This window comes from Vanacampus margaritifer, chromosome 19 (genome assembly GCF_051991255.1).
Source record: "Vanacampus margaritifer isolate UIUO_Vmar chromosome 19, RoL_Vmar_1.0, whole genome shotgun sequence".
In the NCBI taxonomy this organism is placed as follows: Eukaryota; Metazoa; Chordata; class Actinopteri; order Syngnathiformes; family Syngnathidae; genus Vanacampus; species Vanacampus margaritifer.
The window spans coordinates 1,782,415-1,808,476 of NC_135450.1; the positions used below are offsets into that span (position 1 = coordinate 1,782,415).

General features: G+C 37.8%; 1 protein-coding gene across 1 annotated transcript; it reads right to left on the bottom strand.

Annotated features, from left to right (window-relative positions):
* Positions 1–3,041: 3,041 nt before the first annotated feature.
* nt5dc1 (5'-nucleotidase domain containing 1) lies at positions 3,042–26,062 on the bottom strand. Its single transcript, XM_077552668.1, is given in 13 exon segments — positions 3,042–3,470; positions 3,473–3,508; positions 5,803–5,968; positions 7,449–7,622; positions 10,357–10,478; positions 15,604–15,701; positions 18,938–19,112; positions 19,505–19,586; positions 19,705–19,784; positions 19,899–20,008; positions 20,164–20,235; positions 22,408–22,499; positions 25,677–26,062. Coding segments are annotated over 13 exon segments (1,374 nt in total). The 5' UTR covers positions 25,770–26,062; the 3' UTR covers positions 3,042–3,396.

The window sequence follows — 26,062 nt, forward strand, 5'->3', positions numbered from 1 at the left end:
AGGAGAAGTCCTGGGTTTTGAATCTTAAATAAAAGTCATTCAGCTCCCTTGCCTTCTGGAGGTCATTTAGGGTGCTGAGACCTTTTTGAGCAGGAGTCAAGTTGGTGATCCTCCTCATGGTGTCCCACATTTTCTTGGAGTTGTTAGCAGCAAAGTGTTGTTCTATAGTCTCTTTGTGCTTCCTTTTTGCTTTTTTCAGCATGTGCTTGAGTTCTTTTTGAACCAGTTTGAGCTGGGCTCTGTCCTGGTTCTTAAATGCCCTTTTTTTGCGGTTAATACAGTCTTTATATATATATATATATATATATATATATATATATATATATATATATATATATATATATATGGTGATTCTATTCGTATCACGATTCATAGGTCACGATTCGATACGATTAATCCCGATACGAATCTATAAATTGATTATTGCGATTTTTAAAAACTCAAATTTAGAAAATACTAATCAAGTGAACTTAAACAGTAAAACATGTACACTGTAAGATTTGTATGAAAATAATATTATTTATCTGAAAATTCAGGTTGCAGTCTGTTTCATGTTTGAACAGCACTGAAATCAAATATTGAGGCTTAATGTTCCATTAATATAACATTCTTCTATGCTTAATGTGTAAATCCTAGCCCTAAGTAGACGTTTTGTTGAATATTCCCATAAAAAATTGATGTTGAAAAAATCGATTTGGCCGCATATTGAATCGATTCGAGAATTGCACCCCTAATATATATATATATATATATATATATATATATATATATATATATATATATACACAGTGTATATATATATATATATATACACAGTGTATATATATATATATATATACACAGTGTATATATATATATATATATATATATACACAGTGTATATATATATATATATACAGTGTGTATATATATATATATATATATATATATATACACAGTGTGTATATATATATAATATATATACACAGTGTATATATATATATATATATATATATATATATACACAGTGTATATATATATATATACACAGTGTATATATATATATATATATATATATATATATACACAGTGTATATATATATACATATATACACAGTGTATATATATATATATATATATATATATATATATATACACAGTGTATATATATATACATATATACACAGTGTATATATATATATATATATATATATATATATATATACACAGTGTATATATATATACATATATACACAGTGTATATATATATACAGTATATATATATATATATATATATATATATATATATATATATACACACACACCACACACACACACACACACACACACACAGTAGTAGCCTAGGTTATATTTAATACCAAGAATTAAAATAAACCAGTAGTAGTAGACTTAGTTGTCTCTATTAAATCAGAGTAACAGAATGAATATGAATCAATGCATTTATTATCCTGGGTGAATTTATTTATCAATTATTTTTAACCAGTGCAACACGTTACTTGAAACAGGTTAACTGCTGTTGATGGTTCTCCATGATAGTGCTAAATGTAATTACAGGACATTTAAGGCTCTATCATAGCTAATGCAAGACTCGTTCAGTGTGTTTGCGAATTGGGCAGATGACTCCACACTATGCTTGGCCTTCCGGTGGAACAAGGTCGTTTTCTCTTACACAACCTTGGCGCACCTGACAATTTGGTGGCTGCAAGTAGATTTAAGTTAACTTTATGGCTGCTGGAACCAAGTCTAAGTTTTGGTGCAGTGGTGAAATGCGATTTTGGTGAATTTGATCGTAGTGTAGGCAGACAGTTTGAGTTCCGCAGATATCTTTGGCGGTGTATTATATACATACAGTACTGTAAACTAACTGGCCACAACCTTATGGTAACATGCATAACTGATATGTATTAAAATGTGAAAATTTTTTAAAGGTGCACCTTGTAACAATTTGCCCAACAATATCTTTACAATAGCCTCCTTATTTGACCATTTATGACTGAAACATCTTCTAATTCACAGATTAGCTACTCCTGCAAGCCACTGGCCAATAGTTTTTAAAGTTCGAATTTCCCCGCCCTTGGTCTGCTGATGAGACTTCATGTGCGCATTGTGTATGTAAGATGCGAATGTGCAGTTTTTTGGCCACAGATGGCAGTAGAGATTCAAAATTGTATTTTCTGCGTTAAACAGCTTTACGTAAATAAGAATAGTAATATTACTAATGAGTAGGATAAGTAAGTAATCATGTCTTTTTTTTTTGACATTCAATATCTTTTATTTAAACAGCATAGTACATCCTTTTAATAACACTTTATGACCAAAGGCAACAGACTTTACACCTCATTTTGAAAATTTACGAAAATTCATACAACAAAACATTAATTCTAATAACACTTAAAAGTAACAGTGATGGCAAATAATTCTGTAACAAAACCACTTGCCAAAAGCCTGGGTTTTGAGTAAGGGAACACATCATTGATGTATTGACATTTGGAATTATTTTCATTCATTACATAGATTTAGAGCCATTAAAACAAATCTAACAAAATAAATTAAAATAATTATCCTATTTAATACATGACATTTCCACAACTAATCAGTCTATGCAAAATAGACCTACAGTGGTTCCTTGACTTATGAGAGACCCAACTTTTGAGTTTATTTGACATATGAGCCAGCATTCTGACATTTTTTTTCACTTTGTAATGCAAGCAACAATGTGTGTATTTGTTTGCAGGCCTAATAACAGTTCATCCAATAAATATTGTCCCCTAGAATCTGCTAGCTAAATTTTAACAGAATATGCAAACTGCCGTAGATGGGCTAGCAAAAACTAGCATTGGTGCTTGTAGTAGAGGTGTTTTTCTTTCTATGTTTGGAAAATGGGATGGATGTTCTGTTACCTAGTGGCCAAGGCTTGCACATCAGAAGATAGGGCATAACGTCAAATTAACGCATGAAATCATAAAAAAATAAAAATAAAATCTGTGCATTCTACAATTTTACAATACTGGAGTTTTTTTAGGGGGTTGGAAAGCATTATAAGCAACTTTCCACGATGTCAGTATGGAAAGATGATTTGCAGTACGAGTGATTTGTATTACAGGTGTAGTCATGGAAAACACTTTAAACTGTAAAGTCAAGGTACCACTGTACTCAGACACACACTATGTTGTATTCTCACATGTATACTAAACTACAAAACAATATCCAAAGACAGGCGTGATTACTGGTATTGTATCTTGCATTACATTCAACAGGTTTCTGAATGATTCAGTAATGGGGGTAACTTGTGCTCTACAAATGATTTGGGCTTGGATGGGGAAACTACAGGTTCGAGTGGAGGCACAGACCACAGCAATAAAGGAAGGATGAGTCTTATTTTGTTATATTTGCTTTTCAGGTCAGACTTTCGCATCTCTTTAGCAAAGAATCCGGGGGCCTCGGGAAGTATCCGGTTGTGCATGGTTTATCCGGAGAAACCTGGGAAACTTGTAATCCAGAGGGAGATCTATGTGAAAGAAAAGTTGGAAGAAGTTATTCAGCACATGTGCAGGCTACATATTTCTGTCAAAAAAACAATAGTAAATCTTTAAAACGAACAATGGTGAATCACACCTGTTGACACAGCAAGGATGAACTCTTTCAGATGTTTTTTTGTTGATCTTGCAGACTCAAGAACTGATTTACTAAGGCTGACCTGTTACCTTTTTACCACATGAGACACTTAATCGTATACAACAATAAATAAATAATAAATAATTTATGAATAAATAAAGAATGAAGCATCAACTTGGGCCAGTTAGACAAGGACATTAGCAACCAATGTGGTATATGACTGGTATGGGACTAGTTTGGCTCTATGGAGGACCAAAGCTGCCAAAAATTACAAATAAATAAATGACTAAATAAATAAATAAAAGTGAAAATAAAAATGGATATAGAAAATATAATTAAAAAAATATATATATAAATGGAAATAAAAACAACTATATATTATTTATTTATTTAAATGTATTTATTTCACATTTATTTTTATATTAATTTTTTGGAATCTCGTTTTTTATTTTTGGATTCATTTTAACTTATATAAATTTAAAAAATGAAAGGAAAGGTTTATAAAACTGGTGAGACCAGCGGGAGAGAGAGTGAGTATATTGGCAGAAGGATGCTGAGTTTCCAAATGCCAGGCGGAAGGTCTAGAGGAAGACCAAAGAGAGGTTTATGAATGTAGTTAAAGAGGACATGAAGGTAGTTGGTGTGAGAGCAGAGGACAGGGTTAGATGGAGGCAACCTGATTCGCTGTGGCGACCCCTGAAGGGAAAAGCCGAAAGGAAAAGAAGAAGAATATATATACAGTCTCTCTCTCTCTCTCTCTCTCTCTCCTCTCTCTCTCTCTCTCTCTCTCTCGTCTCTCTCTCTCTCTCTCTCTCTCTCTCTCTCTCTCTCTCTCTCCTCTCTCTCTCTCTCTCTCTCTCTCTCTCTCTCTCTCTCTCTCCTCTCTCTCTCTCTCTCTCTCTCTCTCTCTCTCTCTCCTCTCTCTCTCTCTCTCTCTCTCTCTCTCTCTCTCTCTCTCTCTCTCTCTCTCTCTCTCTCTCTTCTCTCTCTCTCTCTCTCTCTCTCTCTCTCTCTCTCTCTCTCTCCTCCTCTCTCTCTCTCTCTCTCTCTCTCTCTCTATTAAATTTTTGAATTACATTATTTATATCTGTTTTTATTTCACTTTAATTCAATTATTTATTTATTTAGTCATTATTATTATTTATTTTTTTGCCAGTTTTGGTAATGGCTCAAGGGTTGCCGTATGCTCAAGGGTTGATGCTGTGGCTTCAAAGTGACTGCTGTCTGTTGCTAGGCTGAATGCAATATTGTGCATTTGATGTCACTTGTGAGATGTAAAACTGCTTTTCAGTGAACAAATGGATTCCCCACTCTCACAGCCAACGTTTTGTTATCGATAGTTTAACTAAATAAACAAAAATTCTACTTATATTATGAAGTTGTTCATATGGTGTAGACACTCTTGACTGCCTCCGACAGACTAGGAGAATATCAACTAACATCAGGGGCAAGCTTTTATAAAAGATTATAAAAGACTGCAAAAGTTGTGTCGGGCAGATTCAGCACATCTCATTTTCGCGTAAAACATAGTAAACCAAGCTTAAGGCAGGCCTTTGATTGGTTGTTTTTTCTTGGGCACAGTAGTTTCTTATACTGTATATAAAAATAGAGGCACAAGATGAGGATTTTGTTGTTCTATCCTTATTTTCACAAGTTTGGGATTTACTGGTCTAACCTGGGACCTAGGTTAGTGTATTTTGTGCCATATCGTGGAAAATTGTGTTGCTATAACAACAAAAAAACAACAACAAAAAGTCTTTGGATCTTCATTCAGGATTCATAGAATCCTTGAAAACTCAACAAATATAACGATATGTTGTTAGGTGATCAGCTATTAATGTATGTTGAGTTATTTTGAGGGAACAATGAATTTACACTGTAACATAAGCTGTACACACACTAATTTTCATTGTGTTGCTCCCTCAGTGTTGTCCCATGAAAAGCCAGAATTACATGCAGAAATGTGAGGCGTGTACTCACTTTAATAAAATACTCTATATCAATTATGATTGGGAAAAATGTGGTTGTCAACGAGCAACCTGCAAAGGATTGTGTTAAATTAAATCATGTTTTGAAAATTGAAGTGAACTTTTGAAAAACTATTTTTCTGATGCCACTAGAGATCTCGACCACTGTGTCTGCAGCCTTTAAAAAATAATAATAATAATTATACTTGGTGTGACCTACTTGCAATGTGTTCAACACTAGGGATGGCCATCGTGCTGTATTTGTGAATGCAGTGGCAGCACCAGGTCAGTTTCTGGATCTCCTCATCCTCTCCACCACTTCTATGGACATCAACAAAGTAGGAACCCCACTGGTTGGACATAGTGGAAGGTGACTTCATGCTTTCCTGAGACAACAACATGCAAACCATATTACATTTTACAATTTATTTAACTATTAATTTCCAGACTAACTAGAGAACCCTCAGAATTTGGAGCATGTTTTTTTTTTAAGGGGTGTCAACATTAGTGTGTTATGTTGAGTTAATTTAAAGTTCCTTTAACGTGTGATTAATGACCGCCCCTCGCTTGGTAAGCCTGGACTGGGGAATTTCCGATCTCAATGCAGCAGACAGGTCCACGTCAAACTTCAGCTGTAATAAATTTAATAATAATAAGCGGTAGATAATGGATGCATGGATGGACATTTAATAATAATGCATATATTTGTGGAGACTGGGGACAAGTTGTATTTTACTATTTTAAAAATGTGCACAATTTCACAAGTTACTTCATATTAAAGATTAGATAGCTCTTAATATGAAAAGAATAATGCACTGAGCTGTCACTGTCTTACAAATGCAATTATGCCATCTAGTGGCAGAAGAATGTCCTCAACACAAATCACTCGTTTTTTTTTTTTTTACAGTACAGCACATCTTTTTAATTTAAATTCTATTTCATGAATTATTATGAAAAGATGCATCCATATTTCTATTAGTTTTACATTTTTTTCACGCTTATGTTAACAAAAGTCTGAAAACTTTTAAAAGTTTTATTGTAATATTTTAAAATAAATTAAAAATATTTTTTGTTGATTTAGAACAGATATTAACTATTGAAGTCATGCGATTAATTATGATAAAACATTTCAATCGTCTGACACCTAATTTGTTTTCTTTTTTTTTTTTTAGATTTAATGGAATTGGGTAAAGGCAGTGATGTGAAAATGCTACTGATGACACACATTAATAACCCTGCTCCCATCGCAACAGTGATTACCCAAAGCATTTAACTCTAAACGGCTAAACAGAGTTTTAAATGGTCCTATATGAACTCTAGAGGCGTGCGATATGGACGGGGAAATTTTTTTACGAGAGCTACACAATACTGTTCTAAAAAATACTGTCATCAAAAAACGGCACATACAACATGCGTATTTGCGAATATGTGCAATAAATTAATACTTTTGTATGGAATTGTATGCTTTCATCTGACTTTGATCAATCAGATACAATAAGAAATCATTAAGGACATTACTAACACTAAAAACGTTAAAATCTTATTTTTCCGCATGAAAAAAAAGAGTTTCATTAGAAAATACAAATTCAATTTTTTTAAGGTACGTTAAATATTGCAATATCATCAATATTCAACACCCATATCGGCATGTTTTTTCTTAATATTGTACAGCCCTAAAATTCACACAAAAATTGTTGCAATGTATTACAATATAATCTGATTGAAGAAGAGCATAACTGACAATGGACAATAAAAAAGTGCGCCATTCAACAAAAATCTACTTTGAACATGCAGATCAAATGTAGTAACACAAATCAATATGAATTGGTCATATGGCAGCCATGACATGAAAAGTGGCGGCCTTACCTCAAACTTTCCCTTTTTCTCCTGTGGCTCCAATTGGGCCTCATTGGACTTTGCTGCATCACTCTTGGGGACACCTTCCCCCTCCATTTCCTCCACAATCATCACTGTTTCCCACTTCCCAAAGCTGCTGGCAGGGAACATGTCTGACCTCATGCTATCGCCAAAATACACAACCTACAGGGTCAGTAAAAAAAAGGTCACCAGAAAGGACAAGTGTTTTTATTTTATTTTATTTAGTTTCATCGAAAGTTCAAGTGTGTGTGATTGGAGGCAAACTATGACTATACCAAAAAGGGCATGATAGTACCTGGTTACTCTCTGTCTGAAAGACAGCAAGCAAGTTCAAACAAGTCAAATTCCATAAATTGAGTTGCAGGTCTACAACACTCAGTGATTTCAATCTCTTTAAGGAAGTCTATGTTTGTGTTTTTCTCAAGTAGAACGTGAAATCAAGTTAGCATGGTCGGAATTTGGTCATTAATATGCTATCCCCACCCAAATGTAAAAAAACAAAACAAAACATGGGTATTCCCTGGATGTGTGTATGTGTTGGGGGGTGGGGTGGGTGTATTGGTGGGTCTGGTGGTGACCATTATGATCCAGTTAATATATACATTAGGGCTGTCACGATAACGATATATACAGATAAAATGTATTTACCCCTCTCGAAATGGGAGACAGACTTGTCTATAGCTCCGGAATTTGACTTTTTGATTCAAGTTTGTGAAAAAACGTATTAAAAATGACAAATACACAAATTTACAACTTATCCAATACAAAATTATTCATAGAACATATATTACTCAATATATGATGAAGGAAATTGAACTCTCAGACATCTGTCTCCAGTGTTTACAAAACACTACAGACACTTATTTTCATGCTTTATGGTTATGCATTACGGTTATGTATTTCTGGACTATAGTCTTTGAAAAACTTTACGCTATCTTGGACTGTACGATACTTTTATCGCCAAACTTGTGTTTGCTAGGTAACCTAACAACTGACTCACCACGTAAACAATTTTAATCTACACTTGTAGCTTTTGCTATCGCTAAAAAAACAATTCTTGTTAACTGGAAAAATAAACAACCTGAAGAATATCGACCAATGGTCTAAACTCCTCATAAATCACATTTTAATGGAAAAAATATCTGCCTCAAATAAAAACCAAATATCAAAATTTATACAAACATGGTCTACGTATATAGAATCTTTTAATCTAAATCTGGTTACTTAATTCTGCCTCCACATCGCGATAAATTATATTGCTGTTTCTGTATTTGGAAATTTATAACTAATGGTTGTGTTTTTATAGTCAGGAACCCAGTTGCTGCCAGCAGCATCGATCAGACCACATCAAATGACACCTTACAGTCACCAACTCCTCAAGATTCACTTCCAATGGGCACTAAGGGTTAATATTCGGAATCACTGCATGCCAGTGGCTAACTTTATAGGTGCTGTCCCCCCTGGCTGAGCGTGGGCGGCTCTGCCCCTCTGTTGGCTGCTGGGTGGCGGCTGGGTCTTGGCCGTTCCCTGGGTCTCTTGGGGGATGCTGCGTTGTAGTGCTCTCCCTGGTGTCCAGGGCGGCACCGCCCCGAAGCAGTCCGTCGCTCTGCGCCCGGCGACATGGTTCGGGGCGGGTGGGCTCCGGGGTGCCCTGTGGTTCCCTCTCCCCTCCCACTTCCTCCTCCTTTCCGCCTCGCTGGGGGAATCGGGGTTTGGGGGGCTGGCAGTTGTCTGGGGGTTTGGGGGACTTGGGGCGGCGGGAGCCGCTTCCTCGCCTGGATGATCAGGGTTTTGGGGGGGCTGGCGGCTTGTTGGGGGGTGTCTGGGGGAGGAGGGAGCTGGGTTGTGGTGGGTGGCGCGTGTGGGAAGGAAGCGAGCGGGGGGGTTGTCCTTGGAGGAGCGGGGTTTGTGGGCCGGTGCCCCGTTTTGCTGCGTTGGGCTTGAGGCGCGGGCCGTGTTGGGGTGAGGGGCGCTCCTAGCTCCTGGGTTTGTTCTCTGGCCGGTGGCCTCTGCGGGGCCCGGGGATTGTGCTGTGGCGCTGCTGCGGCCTGGGGGGCCCTGGGAGGGTTGTGCTTGCTCTGTCCTGGCCACCACACCAGCACCTACCGAAATTCAAACACAATCTGCTTCTTCTTCTGGTCATTGAATCGGTGGAGGCTGATATCTGTGGATCTCACTCTGCTTCATCTATCCTTCCTTCCTTTCCTCAGTCTTTTTTTTGGTCTCTTGTGGTCTCCCTAATTATTTGGAATTTAGATGTTTCTGGGGTTGGTGAAAGATTCTGGTTGGTAACTCGGTGGGTAGTAGGAGATGTCTGGTCCGTGCTGGATTTAAATTTTCTCTCTTTTCTTTGATCCTTCCTCGGGTCTCCTGACAACTTCACGACTCTAGCTGGATTCTGAAGTATTCGGTTTAGGTGAACGGTATGGGATTTTTAATTTTAGGTGAATTAATGAGCACACGCTTTTATGCACACACATCCGCACATGCACATACAAAAAAAAAAGGAGAGAGCAATGATGATATGTCGAATCGGTAAGATTACCGAGCACAGCATTATGAACTACATAGACTATGATTACTTTACGCTGCTGAGGCAATAGTAACATACACTGTGCACTGTTTATAAAGTAATTCAAGATGGCGGAGGGCGGTGACCATGCTGGCATAGTGGCATGGATATAGCAGAAAACTCAGAGGTTGACATGTATAGTATTATGAGCTTTTTTAAAAAATATTACCAACACCACCACAATATCGTGATAATTACCCTATTGTGAGGTTCATATGGTTGATAATATTGTATTGTGACATTTGGATATCGTTACATCCCTACTTTACAACCTAGTGCCCAACAGCCGTATTATAATATACACGTTCACAGTAGAGTGAATACCTTGGGCTCTGGTTTTCTTGTCATGGTAGTAAGCAGTTCATGGAGGTGCATCCAGTTGCCTTGGGAGTACCATCCAGGTTTGTCCAACGATGGCATATCCTCATTTTCCTCCATATCATTTACTGGAATAGAAAGAAAAAAAAACTAATCCAAACTAAGTACCTAGTTTAAATATAAATTTTCTGGAAAAGAAAAATAAGCCTCGAACATCAAACTTTAGGCATGCCTTGTTACTTGTTATAATATACCGTAATTTCTGAACTACAAAGTGCATCTGATTTAAAACTGCAACAGCTAAATATAGCCATTAAAAAATGTCCGCCTAGATTTATTAGCAACGGGTCTGTATGTTATAACATAGGATATCTGCAAACTGCAAAGAAAGGCAGGAAATGGATTAAAAAACAAGTAGCAGAGTATAAGAAATCAGTCAGGGCCATGTTGCAACAAGCTTTTTTTCCTAGTGTTTGGCAGGTTTGAGAATAATGATGAAACTTAGCTATTTTCTAATGCTAATTGCTGCAAAACGGAAACAGAAGAAGGGGAGGTTTGAGATGGGTCCATAAATTGCTAACAAGGAAGAATCCAACCTTCTCTTTTTAGGAGCGGCTGGGCGGCAGCTACTTTCAGGGGTTTAGCTCTGACTGAAGTGGGTAGGGCTCGCCGATTATAATTGGCCAATTATTGCCCTTCAAGCATTGGCCAAATGACCGATTGTTTTCACCTTTTAACATTTTTAACATTAAAACATTATTATCAAACTTTCCAACGCTGCACCATTTTGCTCACGTAGCATTAGCAACGAGCAAGGGTGTAGCGTATGCTCGTGTAACGTATTCTGTTGTCCTTAAGCGTCCTTTTAAGGTGTACTCAACACTAAATTAACTTTTGTTTTGCTGATTAACTGTTGTAACGGATATTGCCAGTCACCCTCAATTTTTTTTTGTTCTCCTTTCCTAAAACATTTCACTCTTGGAAATATGCGCAAGGTCAACCTTGGGTGGGGGGTGAGAGATCTCAGCTCTCCCCCTTTTTCACCTCCGCCAGAGATGGCCAAAAGGCATTCCACACTTTTGAAGTCAACCACCGGCCATGTCACCAGGATGTGAATCTTTGCTTTTCACCAGCCAGAACCACAAGTTTATGGCACCAAAATAATTTTATCGGGAAGCTCCATCTCCTCCCCTGTCAAGGTTGTTTATTAAATCATAGATAACAACGAACCAGATGGTCCGTTTAAACCCAGGTCAGTCACATTCCAGCGTTCTTTAAAGTTACATGTGACCAAAGCGCCTTCAAGTGGGGATGATCGGAACTGCCCTCACATGGAACACCTATGACCCACAAAGCAATCTTACACATTTCACCTAAGAAATTCATCACATACAAGTGAACTTACGCACAACTGAATGTTTCACACCATGTATGTTTTTTTTTTTTAGGGATGTCATATGTATTTCAACCTCAAGAGAGTTTTTAGTTACTCCGCGAAGGACGAAATGATCTCATGATGCATTATTAGTCGATATGTGTAACGATAACATGTTTTGCTTGGAAGAACTTGACTTGCCAGCCTGACCAAATTTAATTATTAATTCTTTAAATAATTTGGAGTTTAAAAGGTCTTGGTGTTGAGTCGAGTCAAAGAGGAAGGGGTCGGTCCTCCCTTCTTGAACACGCTCCACAACTTTAAAACAGCCAGCGCGAGCTTTGTTCGCTCTCTTGTTTTTCGCCGCTGTTTATTTTTCACCTTCTCCCCTCCGTCTGACCCCGAACTGACAAAAGGACTTCCCGGTGCCGTGCCACATTCTCAAACCACGTGGCACTTTTGTTGAACGACCAAGTGTCTCGGACTTGGCGATCGCACCGCTGCCGCGCACCAAATCCCGGTGCGCGCCCTCACTGTCGATGGACACATCTTATTGGTGTTTTTTTCCTTTTTCATATTTTTCTTTTTTTATGTTCGTCCCACCTCTGTGTCGCCGACGAACTTTTTCGTGACCCCGTGTGTCACCCAGCAACCACAGTTGAACGGACATGCGCAGTTCCTGTGCGTCAACCAGCACCTGCTCTGTTGTGTCCCATCGCCACGAGAGCTGGTTCAACGGCTGGTCTCCCTCGGGACGCAGACACGCATCTCGGCCTCAGTAGTGGGTTTTGGCCAGCTGATAGACAGATCTTCTCGCGCGCCGAGAGGACAACTCCGGCTGAAGTCCTGACCGCGCCTCAGTCAAGCTGTGTCGCCCCTCGTGCGACTGTGGAACAATTTTTATATTTTTTATTTTTGTCTTGTTTTTTTGGAGCAGTTTTTTTCTCTTTTCTTCAACTGATCTCCCCTCCGCCGATCGATCCAACTCACTCCAGTAAGTTGCACGTCTCATAGCAAATTTGACATATCGCTGGTGCAACTTCCATTTCAAATCTCTCACAGATTTGGTAAGTCAAACCTTTTCTTTCTACCTCGTTAAATTATTCATTTCTTATTTATATTAGCTTTATTCTTATCTCTTTTCTTTCCACCGTATGATAGTTAGGTAGACGGTATTTTGATTCTGTATTTGTAACCGTAGTGAATAAATGCATGTTTTTTTGTTTTTAAATCTAGTTCAGTCTCAATCGTGTTTGTGTCCGAGTGGATTAGTAATTATTTTAGTAATACAAAGAACCACGAACATTGAATGTGGCGACTTCAGATTATAAATAAATAAACAAGAATTTGGATGATCAAATGATCAGGCTGCAATGGACTGTGCACTTTATGCTCGCAGTTAGTGCTTTGGGATTGTGTATTCAAGTCCGATCACTCCCGATCCAGTTTTTTTCACTTATAATCCGATATGACAGCCTTATTTTATTTGTATTATTATTTTAATATAAAATAAGTGCAAAAAAATATGGAGTCACTGAGTAATGTTACAACGACATTTTTACTCTGAAAATTCACTAGAATGCACAATATGAAGTGCAAAATGGCACAAATTTTTCTGGAACGGAGTCCACCCATCCAAATAGATTTCTAATCTGTGAGAAACACTGTGTTACTTGCGATGTCCAAGTTGATAAACACAATACTGTGCGTGGTTGCGACTTGCAAGTGGAAAGAGAGCGAGACCTCGATGAGGGAGCGCGTTCGATGTCAAGACGTTTGCATTCTGTGACATTTAAAAAGTGCTTTGGTTATTAATAAATGCAAGTTCACTGACTAAAGCCTCCGTAATCCATAATAGACCTTACAAATATGTTAGCGTACCAAACAAAACATCAGGTTAATGGAGTCTTACCAAGCTGACATAGTAAGCATGCGCTCGGCGGAACAGCTTTTTGAAGTATTAAAACAATGCGCTGATGAGTGTACCGGAATGCTCAAAGTACATTTTTGGCACTGAGAAGTGCCTGGATGCTCAAGGGATATTTTTTAGACTGTATACCAGTGTGTTCCGGCTCAGATGAACCACTGCCTCTGGGGACCATGTTGGTGACCCGTGCCATCACAGATGCATACTGTTGGTGTAGAAGGTACGCATGATTTACTATGAGTGTGGCTTGTTGTCTCTGACAAGTTGTAGCACTTATTTAAAAGAAGAGGGAAATGTGCACCCAATGTTTGACAATAAGCAAAATGCACATTATGGATAGGCCTAATAGTAGCCGGCTACCATCTTTTCATTGAAAACGTATGCGCTCTTTGGGGGAAGCTCTGATTTGGATAAATTCAAACATTTCAAAAGTTGATGTTTTTTATTTAATCTATTTTAAGCATGCATAGCGTGTCGATACTGACTGCAGTCTGCTGTGACACCACAGTGGTTAATATTTGGCTGAATGTGTGCACTTTACCGGGAGTCGGACCGAGGAGGGACACCAGGATACAAAGGAAGAGATGGGTAGGATCTTTCTTCACTGAGGGGGTCAATTGGGGCAAGAAGCAGGTTCTTAAATGACCGTCACTCCATTAGTTTGGTTACACGTACGCCCGCTAGCAAGCTTCGTGATACTTCCGTCTGTTCCCCTCGGTTTCAGGATACTGACAAAATAAATGTGTTAAAAAAAAAAATCTATTTTAGCCTCTTTTATGTCCGTTTGGATCTTTCTTTTCGGTCTGGAAATTGGGAAGAGTGAACGGAGGTTTACAAGCGTACACTTCCATCTTCTTGAGCTTTGAAATGGTGTTTTTTGGCTATAAACTCCATTAGGAAAGGTAAAAATGGCACCAAGTGCACCTGTCGTTTTGTCACATTAAGGCTGAAAGCCATTTAAACAATGCTTGCAAACTTTAGGTGTACAGTTACGCAAACACTTTCAATCTCACTCCAATCTTCGCCATTCAAAAGACGGCTATTTTGGTAGCCACGTTTTTTTTGGGTTGTTTTTTTTCACGCATGCGCAATTTTGTTGGATGTCTAGATATGTGCCCATCCTGCATAACATTGTATTTGAAACATGAGACAGTACACCTTTAAATGCACAGAAATTGAATTTCACAAAAATTTTAGTGACATGGTATGATTCCTTCTAATGAATGGCTCCAAGGCAGCCCTCAGATCATTCACAAGCTCCAAAATTGCTGGTTTGCACCCACCTTTCAGACATGCTATTTAGACGCAAAAATCATCCAGCACCAATTTATCTTAGGTTTGATAAATCACGATGCTCATGCTAAATTTATCCATTTGGGTATACTCCTCCCACAACGAGCAAAATGAACAGCGTAGTAGATTTGTTTGTATGCGCAATCATGTTTGTGCATACTTTTGAACATGCAAACCTTAAGAAAAATCTGGCAAAGTGTAAGAAACTAAACAACTGAGTCAATCTTTTATCAGTGAGCAAGCTGTTCTGAATTTCCGCTCCTCTTGCAGTACCATATCCGGCATTGCTTCACAGGAGAGACCACTCAACTTCATTACAAGGTTCCATGTTTTTGAAGGCCTAATACTTCCTTCTTTTTGTTCCCATTTCAATTGGCTTGTTAGGACTTTTAGCAGGAGCTGTTTTGTAGACAAACTTTAAGAAAAAAAAGGTTTTAAAAAGAAAGCAACAACAAAAAACTAGGGCCCCACTGGTGATTAGTCGGCCTGCTGATAACAGGTAAAAGTTGGCAGATGTTTGCTATTTCTTTTGGTGTGTGACAGAAATCTTTGCCATCGTTCCACTTTCAGGAAGTAAGGATTGCGTTTCAGATTGGTGGGCTGGTTCACGCTTGTTGCTAGTTGGCTAGTTTATTTTAAAGCATAAATAGGTGCTCACCAATGTTCTTGAAGGACCTCTGTTGTGGTTTTAAGGAGAAAAAACCAGGCTTGAGGGCATTTGTGATGATGACATCAAAAAGCTCCTCAAAGTCCTTCCTGCAACATGACAAGAACAACAACACTATATGACAGATTATGTGATGTTTTACAGTCAGTTATGATTTGCATACAATGTACGATTAAAATAAGTGTGTTTTCAATTCCAACTCTCACTGGAAGTATGAGCCGTGGAAAATAGTGAGCAAAGTCCTTGTGCAGCCAAATTACCAGTACAAGATCACTATGCCCCAGAACAGCAAAAAAGGAAACCTATACAAATATAGTAGCAGTGTTGTCACAGCGGTCTTGTCTTCCCGATTGTCATTAATGTTTCATCTGTGCTGCGCTCCACTGAATGCACACTAACGTAAACAGCACATCCAACATTTGAGGCATGAGAATTTTTTTTACAGTGTGTGTCATGCAGCCGTTCTCTTCTGTCTGGGGTCAGGTCGCTGAGAGCAGTTTAAGCAAGGAAGCCCAGAATTCCCTGACGAAACATCAAGATACTTGAACTCCTACCCTCGGGGCGCTACACACTTTTCTGACTGAGGACCATGGTTTCAGATTTTGAGTTGCTGATTAAAAAAATAATAATAATAATTTGCTTTGCTGAAGGACGACATTTATATATTTGTTATACATTTATTTTATTACAAAAAAAGAAAGACAAAAATGGAATGCATCAGAAATATTGATAGATCTGATACTTTCTGTTCTGTTATGGTCCATGGTATTGTCTGGCCGTCAAACTGTATTGCTACTGTGTTAAGACTGTGTGTGCGCGCCAGTGCGTTGTTGAAAATTTCCAACTGCTCCTCCCTGATTGGTGGCCCTCTTCCCTGACTCAACCCACCAATTGATGCCATGGAAGGAGGCCTGATCATCAATTGGTTAATTGATTACAGGTATTCAGCTAATTTGTGCAGACAATTTCCTGATTTATTGAAAAGTTCAGAAGACGCTGGCAGTACGACTGAAAATGGCTAAGTTGCTGGTCATGTTTGAAGGTCTGGGGCGTGTGCTCAACACTCAGGGTCAAGTTACGCGTAAACTCAATCGCAAGTTTGATGCAACTTTTGAGACACTTCTCAAATTGGATTGGACGAATGTGGAGAAGTTCATGGCATGCCTCAAAGAACTGTTCACTAATTTGGCCAATTGATGCCCATTGAGAGTTTCAGTGAAAGACTCAAGGCCGACTGTACTGGTATCTTGGACCCTTATCATCTGGATATTGATGCTTCACCGGAACACCCCCCTATCTCCCTCACCCCAGTCATTTTCCTGTGTTTCGTGTCACTGTTCGGGACTCAGCCAGGTCATCTCCATGGTAATGAGACAATGTGTTTTGGTGACAGAGAACACAGAAGTACTTACACACACTCACATGATCACACAACGCAATACACAACCTACCGATGCCTTTTGTCGGCGTTCCTTAATCTATCTCCTTCCCTCAGTGATAGACCAGGTGAGCTGTGAAGGTGCGATGTGCCTTGAAAGGCTGCAGCCCCGCCCCATTTGCCTGGGGTGTTACATTAGCCTTCGCCCAAAGACCCTGTAATTCATGTGCCCTGTTTCCCCCCCAATCCAATACTGTGTGTGCCCTTCTCTTGTAGGAGCAACGCTTGGGACTCATTTTTTTCCCTCTCCCTTACTTACATTTTTCTTTGTCTTGAAAACTGGAGTCAGACTTCCCTGTTCTGTCTCGCTTTGTTGGTCACTGTTTTTTATGTCTCTTGAACGGGTTGTAACTGTTAAGTGAAACACTGACATCACTCGCGTTTGGCACGAGACACGAGGTGCATTCAAAGACCACTTACACAGTAGGGCATGAACTCAGACAGATTAACTCAGACAGAAAAAAATACTTTATCAATGCATTGAATATTATTTTAATTTAATTAATAACTACAAATATCTAAACAATGTAGGCTTTCTAGCAATCTATAAATCTATAAAATCAAGTATAATGACAGGGGTGAAATCACTTTACTATTTTATTTAGTTAAAATCAATGGTCAATCTGGTCACTTATAGTATTTTACAATACATACTGCAGTCAAATTACTGGGCCTCCATCATGCAAGTTTTCCCAATATTAGTGGTTGAGATGTCAAACATTAAATATTCAATGAGATTTTATACTGCCCGAAGACTTACATAATAAACAACAAATCTTTCGGTTCCTCAAGACTTTTGTACAGAACAGAACATACAAAATTATTAGATGTCTAAAAATGTTAAGTTTGTTTCTTCAGTTATTCTAAAGTTTTTTAAAATGTTCAATTATTTTTTTTATGTTAGTATACTTATATTAATTCTTTGAATGAATACAAATACAAATAATTTCAAGTTGTTTAGCTGCAAACTATTATTCCATTGCCTTTACTGATGTTTGAAGTTTTTGCCTTGGCTTCATTTCAGCATGGGGGAACTTTAAGCAAATATAGAATCAAAGTCAAAATGTTGGTATCGTGACAATACCTTTACTGTGAAGGGATACCATTTATGACTTGATTTTTAGGCCAGTCACTTAGTGGGAATTGTTCCTTTTAATGTGAATGGAATTTTGAATGTAATCAAAACAAACACGATATTATCTAAACTAGAGAGAGAAAGAGCCCAGTGCCTCCCTCCAAGAGACACATATGAGCCAAATGTTATCTGAGGCTGAAGAGAAACGGTTTTAAATTTGTGTTCTCTTCATCGGACAAATTTAAGCATAACCGAGGGGTGGCTACATTTGTTTCAGGGTCACTCAACTATGAACACGTATCTAAAATTAACGATGAGGAAGGTAAATATGTGAAGGTAACTGGAAATATTGGGGGTTCTGAAATATCTGTGATAAATGTATATGCCCTTCCAGGGTGTGATTGGCTATTCTACAGGAAGGTTTTAAATTGAATGGTTGATTCTCGGGGTGTGGTCGACTGTGGTGGAGACTAACTTGAGTCTTGATCCCAAATTAGACTCCACAAATCCAAACAAACAAACAAACAAAATCACTCCGCTCATGACACGAAAAGGGACACACTGGAAGGTGTTAGCTCTGTTACTGGGTATGAGGATATGTTATTTCTAAAATGGAAACATTCAAAAGATACAATAACAATTTTTTTTTTAAAGAACCCTGAAGAATGTTGAGAATGTCAAAATTGATTGTGGGAGCTAAGCAGTGTATTCTAGTTTAATAAATTCATTGTATATTATAACACCTTTGCATAACAAAACAGTTCATCTTAAGTGGAGATTTGTTAGTCTTAAGTGAGTCTGAGAAACCATACCCTAGGATGTGTTCACAGATGAGCCTGCAGTAGTCACTGTGGGAGCTGGTAATGAGGAGGAGGACTTTCCCTGCATTCTTCATGCTGCGTAACCATGTCTTGACGGACTCAGAGCAAATCTGCAAGTAGCGGCCAGGGTCCCTTTTAACATTGGGGAAATAAGTCCCTGCATCCTCTGAAATGATTAAAAATAATAATAATTACAATGATACAAGCCTTCACTATTATAGTTTTCGAACAATTAAAATGTCTCTTGTTTAACACACAGGTGTGACTCGTAGTGTGGTGAAAGTTTGTGTTAAAAAATGTATAAAGCATATATTTTGAGTACATTTATTTAATCGGCAGACATCGGCCATTTAGCCAATGATTTTGGATGATGTTTCGAATTTAATTAGCTGACCGCTTAATTGGTCCAGCCTTAATAAATACCTCTGAAAGTTTGAAGATCTAATCAGAATTATAACCTTGTAAGCTGGTGCGACAAACAGAACAACATATTGCATGTGTGGCATGCATTCAGGATAGGGTACTAAGAAGTGTGCCGAGTTTGAATAAAAGTCATACCTCTAAATGCCGACGTGTTGTAATTGTGGTCAATGGCAGCTACCATGTCTTTCCAAAAGTCTGAATTCACTTCATTACCACACTGTTCACAAAATATAATTTAAATAAAATAAAAATAAAAACAGTATTTTTTCCATTGGAATTTCAATTATTTACATGAAAGTACTGTATTAAAGTACATGGTTTTAATTGAATATTACCTTGTGGAACATGTCCACTACTCTTCCGCAGAGGAGAGCACCAGGTAGATCAAAGTAGTTGTCGTATAAATAGTATTTAGCTGCATAGTCCAAAACAGAGTAGTAGCAAATCAATAAAACAGCAAAGATATAGTGAAAGCCAGATTCTCAAAAAATAGATTATGCAACACAATTAGTAAAGTAATGAAAAATACCAGATCTTGCGAAAGAGGTATTGAGGCTGTTAAAGTGCTTCCACTCCTTTTTTGGACCATAATGTTTGATGATCTCGTCTGTGCTCAGGTCAGTAGTTCCATGTGTTGCTCTAATCAAGGAAAGAAATCTAACATTTAGACTCAATCTTTTTCCAAATGACTTAAGAACAAAGTCATTATAAATTGTCATTGTGTAAGGGTATAATATAAATTCTGAGATGTTTCTGGAAGTTCATCATGTGTGTTTTATAGAGTAAAATCATACCTCAGTACAGTTCCATCTTCAGCAAGCTTCACTAAGTTTCCATCTTCAAGGTCCACCACTAGGCCCTTAAAACTAGACACAAAATGAAACATTAAATATCCATTTTCAGTTATTCAAATGTGTCTTTCTATTTTTAAAATTTGCACACAGAACTGAAAAAAAATCATTGCCAATTACCATCCTCTTCATTATTATATTAGTTTTTATTACAAAATACTTATTGTGACTAGGGCTGAAACAAGGCATTTATAAAATCAAGAAAGTGTTGCAAATTAATTTTGTTAAGGATTCATTGTGTTGTGTCGCATGATTATATTACATCAGTCACCTCCTCCATGTTGTGCACAGAGCAGGGGATGCTATGGGACCCTCATGACATATTTGCACCTCTAAAGCAATATATGTGCTGAATTTGGATGATGTCAGCACTGTTGGTTAATGTTTGGATTCTGGTTAACCAATCACAATCAAGTCCTGATATTTTTCATGTGTGTAGTGTCTGAAGAGGCACGTTGCTTAACGTCAACACTATATTCTAAAGGCAAAGGCTCAGTTTTTTTTTTTTTTTTAAATAATAAATATACATTTCTGCTCATGCTATCCAAACAAATGTATTCTAAGTATAATTCTAAGATATATATATATATATATTCAAAGTTATTTCCAAAATAGATTATATAATAGCTTAGAGGAAATCTATATTCAAAGTACCAGTGCCACCCAGTGGACATATAGGGAAATATAATATATAAATATAACACAGCACTCATTACAAAAAGGACAGAGAGAGAGTGGGAAGTATGGTGAGATAGGAGGAAAGTTTTGAAAGTAAGTGTTTTTACTTCTTAGTATGTGGTGGTGGTTTCATCAATTAGATTTTTCCTCAGTCACTCGTTGCCAGAACGTATACGATCCTCCCTTCGTCAGGCGCTCCAACCCTGTTCTTTGTTGTTACATTGTGCCGTTCACCCCCGGTTGGATGATTTCGGTTTGCACTTTTGTATATAACGGCTTTTATTTTGCCACTTCCGTGTCCTGTCTGCTTCTGGGTCCATATTATACTCCTCACCTCACTTCTTACAAAGACAAAAGTCAATTTGAATGTTGACGCATGATTACTGCTTTCATGGCAGAAGCTGCAAAACAACTCAAAAGTTTTGTCTGAGGAGATAAAAAAAGAAAAAGGGAAGCTACCCGGATAAAAGGACAGTCAAGGATCAACATTGGCCTCGCTGGCATGAGCAAAAAAAACAACGCAATACGCTTGTCCTCATGGGAAATTTGGTCTTCCTTCAGGCATAAAATTACCACTTTTGTCCATATGGCGCCGCCATAATCAACATAAACTGAAAGTTCCTTAGTGTTGCTTTAAGCAAACAATATCAGATGTATTAAGTATTAAAGCACAGGTGATTAACTCAAGGCCTGAGGGCCAGAATCGGACCACCACTTAATTTTATAGGGCCCACGAAAGCAAATCATGTGTGCTGACTTTTCTTTTCTTGCTAAAATAACATTTCAAATTGTCTTTACTTTCAATAACATTGAGATGTTGCAAGCAGTTATTGTTACTCATCTCCCTTTTAAAATAACTTAAAACTATTAACTTTTTTTTCCTGGCTTCTGATTTCAGAACTCGTTATCCATCAATTTGTTATGTATATGTGATCATATGAGGCATTTATACATTTAAATGGGTTCACAATCATTGCGACCCTTAGAGGAAAACCATAACTACAATGTAGCCCATGACAAAAATAAGGTTGACATCCAGGGCTCGGCAATAGATCAATTTAACTTGATCAATCATCATTTTAAAATCAAATCGTTGAAAATTTGATAATGGTGAAATCAAGTTTTGTCTTCTTGATTACTAAAAGCTGTTGTTCTTATGTTCTGTTACATCCAAATGTTATTGTGAGTTGTAATTTTGTGGCAGAATGCTTACTTCCGGGATAGAAAAGTAGCCACCAAAAGAACTCATATTTCATAAGAAATTGCATTGCCATTTTGCCAAAGGTAAAATATAATCATCTACATATCTGTAGTGTGGAAGGGCTTAAAATACTGTGATATGAACCCTTTTTAAACAATCCATGTGCAGAGGCTCTGCTAGCAACTTGCCTGTAAATCCTACTTTTTTTTCCTTTAGATACTTGGGGTTGACACAGTTAAGAATCATTTATTACTTTTCCAGCTTTCAGATTCCAAATTTATATTTTGTCACTTTTCCATTTGACTTACCAAAAATCCCAAGTAGCAGGTGTTAGGTTTAGCAGGTCTTTATCATAGCCTTTATGTTCCACCAGATAACTGGCAAAGCTCTCATAGATCAGCTGCAAAAACAGATAAATTATCACATTACTGAGAGAAATGCAACACAAGAATTCAGAAAACACACATCACTTCTGAAATTTGACGAAATGACGGCTGTTTTCTAGGAATTGAAAACTTGTTTTTTTTTTCCAGATTCAGAAATTCTTTTGAATCCAAAAGAAAGTAATATAATAAGCAAAACCCAACAACATCAGAGAGAACAAGATCAAAGAGATATTAGCATGTAAGGGCAACACAGGGATTAATTGGCAAGCATTTCTCATTCGGGGTGTTCCGATACGAGATTGATATCAGACATCGGTCCGATAATCAGCAAAAAAACAAAAACAAGTATCATGCATTTCTGATATAAGTACTCCTAATATGAAATTATAAATATGGCTAAGTATTATTCTAAAACACAACACATAACAATGGTAAAGCCGCATGCTTCCCAGCATGATTTGAACGTACACGGTAGCCTACGGCTATGTTAACTTAAAGCACATCTTTGGAGATAGCCACTGGACAGTATGATTATTATTAAAATTATCTGTAGTTGTATAGGAGTTGAAAATGAAAACTATGCTGATGTAGTTGAAGATTAAAGCAACATGAGGATGGGACATTTGTGGCATTTTGTCACTTACTGTCGACCTTTTCACTTCTATCAGCAGATTAAGCCTGCTGTGCCCCCAGACTGCAACAGCCATTGTGCTAACCCGAAGAGCAGATTTAGCAGCCTGTACCTAGTGAATTGTTGACTTTCACCAACACATAATTTGCATTTGTACACCAATATGTCCGTAGCATTGTCAATGGGTCTATTATAGTATTTGACCCTTTTCTGTCCGTATATTGTTTATGAAAGACAACAAACAGATATACCAATAGCCACCATGACTTTTGGCCAGATGATTAGCTGGAGCTCTTCAACTACAGTGTACAAGAAGTTGAAATTTCTCCAGGAGCACTTGTTTGGGTTGTTTTTCTTTGTGCTACATGTGTCATATTACTGTTGACATCATGCCTAAAATTATACTATGTTGATAAGGACCTTGGTTTCCTTGTCATTATTCCATCTCATACCAGGAATTGGTGCAACAAAGATCAGTTTAAAGGGTAGTTCCATGACAATGACAATAATGCACACACAGTGATGTATGCCATATCATCATCTTCTAAAATTCTATACAATAACACCTGTTTTCGCTGTCACTGCTTGTTGCAAACAAACTCCTTGCTTACACTAAAAATATTCAGCAAATATAATATCTCAAAAAACCTTAAGAGAGTTATTCACACCAGATATTTCAGGAATCTTGCTCAACTGCAAGTTTTGTAAAGAGGAATGGTCAAAAATTCTTCCTAATAGTCGTCTGCAACTACAGGAAACGTTTGGTTGAGAGGTTATTGCTGTCAAAAGAGACTCCACCTGTTATTAAATCCAATTCACTTATTTTTTCCACTATGTCCCGCAAATGTTTCATGTTATTTTGCTTGTGTGGTATTAGTTTAAGATAGTATAACATAGTATATTTGAATGCATTTAATTCTTGACGGGGCATTTACATTATTTAAGTTTTTTTTTCATAGCATGTTTCTTAATTAAATGGACCAGTTAATGTAGTTTCAGAACTGGGGGTTGCTCGGTTTATGTTAAAATAACAGTTGTTTGAAGTGTTAACAACGTTTAATTCTCTTTGTTTTAATGAGTCCGTTTTACAGTAAACTGGGAGTTATAGTATGATGTGGATTCAATTTGTGTCTGCCTTTGCGATGTCCATCCATTTGTGGTATGTTTGCTGAATATAGCATGCCACATTGTACTGCGACACGCTTATCTAGTTTTTGTTCTTCCACATTCAGAACACATGTTACAAGAGTGACAAATAAACAGTTCAAACCGCTTGCCTCTTTTTTGGAGAATCATTCAATTTCAATATCTGCCAAACTGAGCAGTAGAACCGGTACTGAAAATGTGTAGTATCATATAATTTTTTATGGCAAGGCAGCACCAAACCAGCACCAGGCAATTTGTAAAAATTCTATTATGCATTCCGTTTCAGGGGACACAATGAAGAAATGACAAATTATTACAATGTTAAGTAGTCGGTGTACAGCCTGTATAACAAACAGTGTACAGGAAACACAAGAACACCCCTGAGTAAAAATTTTCTCAACTTGGACTCGGAATCATGTGACTCGCTAGTGTTGCAAGTTTGTGAATGGGGAGCATGTGTGTAAAAATTGGTGGTATTGGTGAATGTTTCATCACTACTGGGCATCATCCCGTCCAACTGATCTAACAAGCACCAGCTAAGTGATGTCTTCTTGAAGGATTGGGAGAGGATACCGGTGGCAACCTGCAAAATTCAGCTGAATTCCATGACCAAGAGAGTTAAGGCAGCCTTGGAAAATAATTGTGGCCCCATAAACTATTGATACTCATGGGCTCAATTTGTAAACTTGCATTTAGGGGTGTCCTCACTTTTGTTGCCAGCGGTTAAAACAATCAATGTGTGGCGAGTCCATTTGAGCGGACAGTCAATTTACAAGTATACAAGCTGTGAACTGGCTACTTAACATTGCAGAAAGTGTAAATTGATGTCCCAAAATAAAAATATTTACAAAAAAGTGAGTATACTCTTGAGACTGAAACATGCATGTCAAGCTACACATACAACAGTGCAGGAAAAACTCCTACACATATCTGAACCTTAAGCCCAAGTATCAAAATGTTAATTAAATGTTTTACTGTTCAAATACTGCATGTGTTTCAATTGAACCGTGATCATGCACACTTGTTCTAATTTGTCAATCTAAATGTAAGGACGCGCCTATTTGGGAATATTGATTTGTACACATAATTTCAAACTTTAAACACATCCGACGCACGTACATGTAAGGTAAGGTAAGGTAAATTCCACTGATTGTCACACCCAACTAAGTGGGGGCTAAATTCGTTCGCCGCATTTGACCCATCCCCTGACGGAGCGGTGAGCAGCAATGATTGCGCTCGGGAATCACATGGTGATCTAACCCCCCAATTCCAACCATTTATACTGTGTATACATTTGACAGTTACTCATTAACGCGTTCACCGCCCTGTTGCCCTACAATATTCAGACTCGTAGTTATCCACTGTGCTGTGCGGTCACGTACTGCGGCTAGCAGGATGCGTTTATCATACTCACCTTGGAGGTCTCCTTCAGATGGTACCGGCAGAGCGTATGGTCTAAGTCGAAACCGATAACATCACTGTCCAGCAAACTGAAAAATTCTGTCATCGTAGCTGAAGCTGTAAAAGGTTCTGAAAATGTGCTGTAGAATTTGTCACAATGAACACCGTGACATGTACTGGGCCACACAATGACACTCGCACCTCAAGCGTTGCTGACGGTGAAAAATGATACTGCAGACTTCAACCACACTTCACTGCTATACTTAACAGTATCGTAGCAGCGCCCGATTCACTACATCCGATACTATATTCTTTCTGTTCCACAACCATTGGAGTAAATAGCACATTTGCGGGCGCCTGCGTCTTCTTCGTCTTCGAAGATACTGTACACGCTGGGTG